Source organism: Cucurbita moschata, unplaced genomic scaffold, assembly GCF_002738365.1.
Source record: "Cucurbita moschata cultivar Rifu unplaced genomic scaffold, Cmos_1.0 Cmo_Scf00021, whole genome shotgun sequence".
NCBI classification, from domain to species: Eukaryota; Viridiplantae; Streptophyta; class Magnoliopsida; order Cucurbitales; family Cucurbitaceae; genus Cucurbita; species Cucurbita moschata.
Window position 1 is genome coordinate 2,827,894 of NW_019268537.1, and position 9,811 is coordinate 2,837,704.

General features: G+C 36.5%; 4 protein-coding genes across 10 annotated transcripts in view; 2 read left to right on the forward strand and 2 right to left on the reverse strand.

The window, feature by feature from the left end:
* The window catches only part of LOC111458539, a 5,878-nt gene extending 4,216 nt beyond the window's left edge, over window positions 1-1,662 (reverse strand). Inside the window, exons 1-5 of the mRNA XM_023101279.1 lie at window positions 1,470-1,662; window positions 1,285-1,346; window positions 858-935; window positions 688-769; window positions 465-535 (exon numbers count right to left, since the gene is read on the reverse strand). Of these exons, the coding sequence (XP_022957047.1) occupies window positions 465-535; window positions 688-769; window positions 858-935; window positions 1,285-1,346; window positions 1,470-1,524 (348 nt within the window). The 5' untranslated portion in view covers window positions 1,525-1,662. The remainder of the gene's footprint in view (window positions 1-464; window positions 536-687; window positions 770-857; window positions 936-1,284; window positions 1,347-1,469) is intronic.
* Window positions 1,663-1,960: 298 nt separating this feature from the next.
* Window positions 1,961-4,390, forward strand: LOC111458156 (SNF1-related protein kinase regulatory subunit gamma-1-like). 2 transcript variants are annotated; one of them, XM_023100638.1, is made up of 6 exons: window positions 1,961-2,255; window positions 2,324-2,507; window positions 2,595-3,037; window positions 3,155-3,421; window positions 3,495-3,667; window positions 3,963-4,390. In XM_023100638.1, the coding sequence occupies exons 2-6, from the start codon at window positions 2,342-2,344 to the stop codon at window positions 4,240-4,242; spliced, it is 1,329 nt and encodes a 442-aa protein (XP_022956406.1). In that variant the 5' UTR covers window positions 1,961-2,255; window positions 2,324-2,341; the 3' UTR covers window positions 4,243-4,390. The 2 variants fall into 2 exon arrangements, with proteins under 2 accessions (XP_022956406.1, XP_022956407.1); XM_023100639.1 differs by having other exon boundaries at window positions 2,332-2,507.
* Window positions 2,399-6,278, reverse strand: LOC111458155 (pentatricopeptide repeat-containing protein At2g02750). 5 transcript variants are annotated; one of them, XR_002713061.1, is made up of 6 exons: window positions 4,348-6,278; window positions 3,972-4,216; window positions 3,267-3,371; window positions 3,099-3,193; window positions 2,720-3,007; window positions 2,399-2,486 (listed from the first exon to the last, which is right to left on the reverse strand). XR_002713061.1 is itself a non-coding variant. In XM_023100636.1 (2 exons), exon 1 carries the CDS (start codon window positions 6,197-6,199, stop codon window positions 4,355-4,357), a length of 1,845 nt encoding a protein of 614 aa, XP_022956404.1. In that variant the 5' UTR covers window positions 6,200-6,278; the 3' UTR covers window positions 3,667-4,216; window positions 4,348-4,354. The 5 variants fall into 5 exon arrangements, 1 of the variants encoding a protein (XP_022956404.1); XR_002713059.1 differs by having other exon boundaries at window positions 3,099-3,205; XR_002713060.1 differs by having other exon boundaries at window positions 3,099-3,205; window positions 3,267-3,380.
* Window positions 6,279-7,559: 1,281 nt separating this feature from the next.
* Window positions 7,560-9,811, forward strand: part of LOC111458408 (ubiquitin-conjugating enzyme E2 2) — a 4,484-nt gene continuing 2,232 nt past the window's right edge. The window contains exons 1-4 of one of the 2 annotated variants that reach the window (XM_023101056.1): window positions 7,560-7,733; window positions 8,279-8,496; window positions 8,591-8,616; window positions 9,235-9,324. In XM_023101056.1, coding sequence (XP_022956824.1) covers window positions 8,372-8,496; window positions 8,591-8,616; window positions 9,235-9,324 — 241 coding nt within the window. In that variant the 5' untranslated portion in view covers window positions 7,560-7,733; window positions 8,279-8,371. The remainder of the gene's footprint in view (window positions 7,734-8,278; window positions 8,497-8,590; window positions 8,617-9,234; window positions 9,325-9,811) is intronic. The other variant, XM_023101055.1, reaches the window with a different exon arrangement.

Sequence of the window (9,811 nt, forward strand, 5' to 3'; positions counted from 1 at the left end):
CTATGTAAATAATTTAACAGCGGTCTAGATCTAAAAGATATAATAATTATTGCTCATGGATTTCATTAACAAAGAAAATAAATGAAATAATGATGATACATTCCATTAACAACTTAATATATGGTCCATTATAAGGGCATTTGTTATAGTGGTATAATTCTTGCTTTGGGTGCAAGAGGTCTCGAGTTCAAGTCTCAAAATGTCCCTCCAAAAGAAAACAAAGCACAATTTTGAAAGGAAAAAAAAAAAAAAAAAAAAAAAAAAAGAGGACAAACCACCAATTTGAAACACTATGGAACATTTCTTTTAACAAGTTTAATAAAAACGCATTTTAAAAAATCAAGGCTTAAAAAGGTAATGACTTATTGATAGAAAAGTAAAGAGAGAAAAAAATTACAGAAGACATTAAATTTTGGGCACATAAAAAGCAACTTTAGAACACTTGAAAAAAAATCTAACATTACCTTCCACCACATGTATCCATATCCCAAGGCACCCAAAGTAGCAGCTGGAATTATGAAAGATGATATATTACCTGTTAAAATAAATAAATGATTAAAAGGCAGTCAATGGCACAGAAAACTATTACCTTTGAAGTGAAAGCAACGATCCAATTTATTGGCACATTATCAAAGTTCTTAAATTATGCAATTTGCAAATGAATTGATTAAAAATAAGCTGACTTGCCAACAGTTCCAGAGTTTCCATTGAGAATAGTAATCTGTCGTGAAGAAGAGAGATGCCGAACTTCCATAGCTAATCGACGCACCTACACGACAGTCAGATAGACGTTTCATTAACCACATAAAAAAACTATCGGACAATACCTCTTTAAAATGCATATATTTTATCAGCACCTGAGCAGCAATGGCATCAGAGTAGTCAGAATCACCCACATATTGTTCCCCAGACTTCTCTAAGCCCTTCACCAAGGACTGTAAGCACAACAATAGAAAATGCAGTCACTCATACGGAAACAAAACAAATGTTCCAACGCTTTGTTGAGCCTAGTTTATCATTTGAACTAGTTTGAGCAAATTTATGAGACATCCAATAAGCTATTCCGTTACAACAATAATCTAGAAAGTGAGATATTGAAGTCCACCGTAAATAAACGATGACAATAATAATTTAAAACACCTTTCACGAACGTTCCATCGCCAATTAGATAAAAAGTCAATAGCATCTTGGAACTTTCCCAAAAAAATTCCTAATGCCACGCAACATTGGAGCTAATTAAGCAGAAAAATAAAAAAAAACAGCCAAAATAAGAAAAATCGACACCTGAAGTTCACCCAACACATCCGATAATTTACCATTCTTAAGCAGGATCGTACTAGAGTATCCTGTAAAAACAAACACAATAACAACATTAACAATCGTGACATACTCTCGAAAAAAATTGGTTTTAGATCATATAAACAGCATGAACGTATAAATTAAATAGATTAGAAGTCTAGTTGAAATACCAGCTCCAACAAGAATCAGAATCTTCGAAAGGCCTACTCCAGTTTGCATAGCCATAGTGGTGTCGTCAAATCGGAAGCCCTAGGGAGGAGAAATGGGGTCTCGGAGGAGGACAAAAAATTAAGTCCGGAGTGGATACCCGGAATGCTACGTTAACTGGGACTGGTCGGCGATGAAAAAAAAAAAATTAAAATTATTTCCAGACGACGCCGTTTGATCATGCACAACAAAACCGTCTTTCTAATTAGGCCACTAACGAGTTGCCACTTAAATATATATTAATGTTATTTCTTTTATTTCCTTCACAATATATATATATATATCCGCTTTTTATATTTATTTTTATGGACATTTTAATATTTAAGATTATAATTTAAATTAAAATAAAATTTAAGAATTTAGTCATTTAAATGATACTTTTATTTTATTAGTAGTTTGTTTTTTCATTTTTTTTATTTTAAGTAAATATCAAAATCTACCTATTAGGTACATTGTGTAATTATAAGGCCATATGATCGAGAGGACGAAACCAGACCGCAAAAAAGACCAACGCAACGCAAGCTTCGATGCGTGGGACTTTCTTACAGCCAGAGAGAGAGGGAGGTGCTGACCATTTCAATGCTGGTGGCAGCTGACGGAGTCGCATTCAGAGACGTGGCGGGAAGATGGGATATCAGCGATAAATCCTGCAGGCCAGTTAAAGAGAGGGGACCTTCTGATCTAATTCCTGAATTCATTTGATGATACACAACAGCGCCTAAGGAGCCTTTCGAAGCGCATCTTCTGAGGTAGGTTTGATCTATATGGTTTTTTAAACGTTTCAATCATAAGTAGGAGTGAATGATGCATTTCCCAGGATCCAAGTTTACAACATATGGCACAAGAACAGGAGGTTAGATATTCTGCATTGTCAAACTGCGAATCCTATTTCGAACGCATCCAATCTACGAAGAAACTTCCAAAGTTCTTACAGGAGACGCTGAATGATGCATTTGCCAGGATCCCAGTTTCCTCATTTCCTGGAGTTTCGGTAGGCAGAGGTAATAATGAGTATCAATAACTTCTTCAGTGTTGTAACTTCCTCCGTATGTTTATGCATAACAAATTACTAGATATACTTTTTACAGTTATTGAGATTCCAGCAGACACAACTATTCCTCATGCTGTGAAGATTCTATCTGAGTGCAACATTTTATCAGCTCCTGTAACAAATCCAAATGCAAGAGCAAGTATAAATTGGAGAGAAAGGTACCTTGGAATTGTGGATTATTCGGCGATTATCTTGTGGGTGATGGAGAGTGCGGAACTTGCTGCAGCTTCTTTATCTGCTGGTTCAGCTACTGCTATTGGAGTTGGTGCAGGAGCAGTTGGTGCTCTTGGAGCATTGGCATTAGGCGCGACAGGCCCCATTGCAGTTGCAGGGATAGCTGCAGCGGCGGTTGGAGCTGCTGTGGCTGGTGGAGTTGCTGTTGACAGAGGAATCGGTAAAGATGCTGCCACAGCGGCTGATAGTTTAGGACAAGATTTTTACAAAGTCTTACTGCAAGAAGAACCATTCAAATCAACAACAGTAGGCTCTTAAACTATGCCAGTAGGGTGACTTTTATTGCTCAAACTAACCAAATTACTACCTCATATCATATGTACTCATTTTCAAGCCTTGGTATCATGTACTCATGTGTTCCAGGTTCAGTCGATATTGAAATCCTACCGCTGGGCTCCATTTCTTCCAGTGACCCTAGATAATTCCATGTTAGGTGTCTTATTGCTACTCTCAAAATATAGATTGAGGAATGTACCTGTCATCGAACCAGGGAAACCCGACATCAAGAATTACATAACTCAATCTGCAGTGGTTCAGGGTCTTGAAAGGTGTAGAGGAAGGGACTGGTTTGACTGTATAGCTGCAAGACCTATTTCCGATTTAGGACTTCCTTTCATGTCTTGTAACGAGGCAAGTACTTATAATGACTGGTTTTGGTTTGTAACAATTTACAGCTTTAATTGTCTGTTCTCTTTTTGGTCAGGTCATTACCATCCAAAGCCAAGAGTTGATACTGGAAGCTTTCAAGCGAATGAGAGATAATCACATTGGTGGGCTTCCAGTTGTCGAGGGGCCAAAGAACAGAATTGTGGGAAATATAAGTATAAGAGACATAAGATATTTACTGCTTAAGCCTGAAATTTTCTCCAATTTCAGGTAGGATACAAGGCAGGACTTTTCATTATGCACGTTGAATTACGTTTTTAAGTCACATACTTGACCTTCTACTATAGAATGCTCTAGTATCTGCCAACTATGAATATCAATAAACGTGGAAAGGGTTGCATATTAACTATGTTAGAAACTAATGCCCCAATGAGGTAATGAACTTTCTTTTATGGCTCATATGGGCTAATTCCTTCTGTTTTTCTATATTATCAAATGTGTTTAAGCTATAAAAGCCCATTTTTGTCGATTGATGTTTTATGTTTCTTTTGTCGTTGGATTTCAGGAAGCTTACTGTTATGGATTTCATCAAGACAGTAGTTATGTTGATCCAAGATGTTGGGAAACTAGCCCCGCCAATCATATGCAAACTCGATTCGACTCTCGGCTCTGTTATTCATAGTCTTGCTTCCAAGTCAGTCCACAGGATCTATGTCGTAGCTGCTGATGACGAAGTTGTAGGGGTCATCACCCTAAGGGACGTGATCTCGTGCTTCATTTTTGAACCACCCAACTACATAATCAACAACTTTGGATTCTCTGCCGAAGAAATGTTGAATCAGTGACATTTATAAGTTTTCCTTACAAATCATAAATACTTAAGATGTAAAAGAGTTGCGAGCTCTGGTTTGGCACCAGAAGTATACTAATTACTTGATTTATGTACTTACTCTTAGGTCATTCTATTGAACTAAGGCCAGATGGCTTTCTCAATCCTTTGTCATTCATCATTTCTCTAACCCTTTCAACATCTTTCCACCTTCCAAGCTCAGCATATATATTGGATAAGATAATAAATGGAAGTGGATTCTTAGGCTCTAATTCTGAAATTCTTGAAGCCATTTCTTCGCCCAGTTTAGAATCTTTGTGCAAGCTACAAGCACCAAGCAAAGAAGCAAGAGAAGACATAGAAGGCTCTGGCAATTCTTCCAACAATTTTCGAGCTTTCCCCAACTGGCCGGCTCTACCCAAAATATCTATCATGCAGTTATAATGATCACGATCTGGCTGCAGGTCGTATTTCTTGTTCATCATCTTGAGAAACTGCCAACCTTTGTCAACCTGACCACAATGACTGCAAATAGACAAGAGACTGGTAAATGTGGCCGCATTTGGATGTACTCCTTCTTCCAGCATCCGATCAAATATATCAAACGCAGATTTGTTCTCCCCATTGTTCCCGTAACCTGAGATCATTGCGTTCCAAAATATTGTATCTTTTGGTTTGAAGCCAAATTGATCGAAGAGTCTCTGTGCTGAAGAAAGACATCCACATTTCATGTACATGTCAATAAGTGCCGTGGCAAGCAACACGTCCATATGAGTGAAGCTTTTAGTTACTTGGGCATGGATCTCTTTGCCATGTCGCAATGCAGACAAGTCTGAACAAACGAATAAAAGACTAGTGAGAGATTTTAAACTAGGGACTGTGCCAGCCGATTGCATTCTATGAAAGTACTTAAAGGCCTTCACCGGCTGACCCAAACGGGCATGTCCACTTATCATTGAGTTCCAGGTAGCTGAATCTGGCTGCAATTTATGGGACTCCAACGATTCAAAAAGTTCCACTGCAATTTCACTCTGTTCATTTAACATCATTCCTGCAATCAATGAATTCCAAGTAAATAAGTTACTGGTTCCTTTCCGCTCGTTGAATACCTTGTGTGCACACTGCCAAGCCCCACATTTAGAATACATGTCCACCAGTGCAGTTCCAACCATTACATCATCATTATCAATTTTAACAGTGAGTGCATGAACCTGCCTACCAAATCCAAGATGTGAAAGACTAGAACAAGCAGAAAGGACAGAAACCAGTGTGACGGAATTCGATTTCCCAGGTGGGCATTCCATCATGCTCTTAAATACATCAATTACCATAGGGGGCATGCCATTCAGTAGAAGCCCTGAAATATAAGCATTAAAACTCACCACGTTTTTGTTCGACATCTCTTGGAATACCTTTGCAGCGAAACCCATTTTTTCACAAGTACAATACATCGTCAAAAGCGCCGTAGCAACATATACGTCCATTTGAAAACCCAGGTTGATAGCCCAACAATGTACTTGCATCCCATGAGCAACACTTGCGCATGCTGACAGCAAGTTAACAATGGTAATTGAATTGGGCTTTAATGAACCGCGATTCACAAGCTCAACCATCCGTAACGCTTCTCCACGAAAACCATTCAACAGAAACCCAGAAATCATTGCGTTTAAAGACGCCGTGTTTCTGTGGGGCATTTCGTCGAACACTTTCAGAGCGTCATCAACATGAAAAAGCTTCAAATACATATCCGTGAGGGCTGTTGCTGCATAGACGTCTGCTGAAAACCCCACTTTCATCAAGTGGGTATGCAGCATTTGGCCTTGTGGAACCGAGTTAAGCTTTGCGCACGCTTTGAAGAGAGGAGGAAAAATGAAATTGTAAGAACTAAGGGAGGCTGAGTGGTGCTGCGAGTACATGGAGAATGCTTCAACGTAAAATCCTTTGGCCACCAATCGCACTATTTCGCGATTCATGGGATTTGATCGGAGCACAAGCGATCGAGCTTATTAACCAATTGTAGACTTGTTACCTTCCAACGCTCGTTTACGTTGGTCCGTTCGAGTTTTCTTATTTATTTAATAGTTAAACAAGCTTTATAAAAGAGAGGACAATTCTATTAAATGTTATCTAATCATTTAGATAAATTAAATTCTAAAATTCGTCACAGATGCTTAAATTTTTAAATCCTTAATTCGATTTTCCCTGCAGCTCAGATACTAAATTTTAATTTTTGTTACTAAACTCATCATGGTTCGAGTCATCATCAAAAGTAATGGACGGTGGTATTTATTAATTAATCAATTTATTTTAGGTCAACGTATTTCGTGAGTTGAGATAGTTTCCACTGCTCTTGCCGAGAAATCATGTTGTGAAGTTAAAGTGGAACATGCACTCAAATTTTGGATGCACAATAGCAAGCGCTCGATGAAGAAGCATAATGAAAATTACACATAATACCTCCATCGACAATAATGCCAACTGATGTCATGAGGGAATCATTACTTGGAAGTCGTGACCAATAGTTAAGCATAAGAAAGAAGATAAAAATCCCGTACTAACATGGTTCATTTTAGGACGTTAGATACAATATTTTAAGTTGAAGTGAGGTTTGAATCTATATTAAATTTATTATCCCATAAGTAATTCAAGTGGGTCTCTGAGTTGCCTTATTTGCTAGACCTATAACTTTTTATATAACTTTTAAGTCATGTTATTTAGTTTTTATCAAACATTTTTCCTTATAAAGTTTTTTTAAATTTTTTTTACGTGTTGTCCATTAAGTATATAAAAATGATGTTCACAGTATGATGCATAGACTAAAAAGTCTTCTCCGTCCTCATCACCACTAAATTTCTCATTTATTTATTGATCTACAAAGTTCTCATAAATAATTTATTTCATTTATTGTTTTTTTTAAAAAGATAGTTATTTTAAAATTTTCATCTTTTAATATAATATTTATCGAAAATTATAATAAATCAATATCTTTTATATATATTATATATGTTTTACCAATTTAACTTTTAAAAATTTAAATTTTAATATAAACATAAACTTTAACCATCTGAAAAAATCTAAATATTATTTTTAAATTAAGTAATTAATTTTTTTAATATCACCTCTAAATCTTAACAACTTACAAATTAGAGATCCCTACTAGACGGCGCCACGTTAATTTACGCGCAAAAAGGGCGGCCAAAATGGCAAATTACCAGCACATCGCTGATTGGCACGTGGTAATTCATTTTCCTCTCCAATATATCCTTTTATTTTCTTTATTATTATTATTATTATTATTATTTTGGTGGGACAAATGCAATAATATAAGCACGACTCGATTCTCCTCTCCCTCTTTTAGCCTCTTAATCGTGTTTTGGCCACTGGGGAAGTCTCTCATCGACGATTCCCTCTCGCGAAGCGTTTGAGGATTGAAATCGGGATTTTTCTTTGATTTAGTTTTTGAGTCCATCAAGATCAAGTGAAGGATCTCGCCGCGCTAGGTTACGGGTAAGGGGTTTCGATCATCTTAATTGTTTGAATTCTTTTCTTACATGGTTGCCTTGTTAATTTTGTCTTCGATTCGTGGATTATCATGGTGTGTCACTGGTTTTTGTTTTCGATGTTATTGACGTGGTTGTCGCGTGGACGCATATGTGTTCCCATACTGAGGTTAAGACCTGTTCGCCTTAATTTGTTAGATGATATATTCTGCTTCTCTGGCTAGCAGATTTGGACAGAGATCTAGGGGTTTTGATTACGGCGACAGTATGGGAAAAGATTTATTGACGTGCAACGCGTTAACTTTTTTGTTTTGTTACTGCATGGGTTTGCAATATCTAGTAGTTAGCTTTCCGAATTGAAATGTGTCTCGAGGACATTTTCTCGTATCTTGCTTGTTCTTTAAATGAAATTAAACAGTTCTACCACTTCTCCATCCATTTAATCCCCTTCTCGTTTGATGATCGAACTTGTTTCTTGTTTTTCATCAAACTTGCACTTGGCGTGAATTTTTATATATTTGGAATACTCGAACGGTATCTTTTCATGTTCAGATTGAGCATAATCATTTTTTCTGCGTTGTCCATGCGAGTGCTGAAGAAAGTGAAGTTAAAATTGTTGTCTGGGTTTATTTTCAGCCGGTGAGGATGTCTACTCCTGCAAGGAAGAGACTGATGAGAGATTTCAAGAGGTTGCAGCTAGATCCACCTGCTGGCATCAGTGGTGCTCCCCAAGACAATAATATCATGCTATGGAATGCTGTTATATTCGGGTACGACCCTTTTTTTCTTATCAGAATTTTTTTACACGTCCATCATTGCTTCTGTTGCTAACTGATTTACATGTTACTTCATTGGCTTATGCAGGCCAGATGATACACCTTGGGATGGAGGTATTCTCAATTTCTGGTCCTTTATGACTAATTAAGAAGACAACAGTGTTGTTATTAGAACCGAGTCTTCTGATGATTAACCTCTCTCTTATTTGACGATTTCACTTTGTTTTCTATCCAAAACTACAAATAATTAATGATATTGATGCATGTGTACTACAATATATACAATAGTATTTTAACTTTTCTCAATTATGTAGATATTTTTTTTGCTATATAGTTAATTATTTCTTCACGTCTCTTGATCTTCTTGTTAAGCTCTTTTCGCTATTTGGATATGGCGAGTGCATTGTATTTCCTGGGGGAAGAATCGGAATAATTATAACTTCTAAAATTCTATTTATTGTCTTCTTGGGGCTCTTGACTTTGTAAAGTCAGGTTGTTTTCATCTCTCCTCATGCAATGTACGGGTATGTACTCTGAATGATCCATGTATTATGCAGTGCTTTTCTAAACGTGAGATTTTAGTGAAAGGGATATTGGCATCTTGTTTGTCGTTTGATTTTCTGAAATTTTGAGTTAATTTTGTATTCAAATTTGGTAGTTCTCTTAATTAAATATATTTGTGAACTTCGTGTATGGTGTGTAATTTGGTAATCATTTTTATGAGTTGACCAGGTACGTTCAAACTTACCCTTCAGTTCACTGAGGATTATCCAAATAAGCCACCGACAGTCCGCTTTGTTTCTAGAATGTTCCACCCTAACAGTAAGTTCACAACCTCCAGGAATGTGGCCTTAACAAATATTTTATGATTTGATTCATTCTTGGTCAATTTGCGGAATTTTTGTAATCTCCATTGGCACTAGGTTTTATGAGGATGGCTAGTTCTACTGTACGTTTTTTGCTCTACTATTTTCTGTTAATACAATGTAGCTCAATGTGTATGTTTTGGTGCTCATATAATTTTCTCTTCCTAAGAAATGGAAAAAAAAACCAACTGCTAATATTATCGTTTCTGCTTTCATCAAACCTTTATAAATCCTAATTGCAATTCTTGATATGTATGCTATGTTGGGCTTGGATATGGATGGGTGATTTTAATATGTGAAAGTTCAGAGAAAAAGAGTTCAACTATCTTGTAAAATGACAAAGTAAATGTTTATCTTAGGTTGCAACGTAAGTTGTGACAATTTTGTTTTTAAATTATTTTCTCTACGAGCTGCTTAGTTTTTTTTTTTTTTTTTTTTTTTTT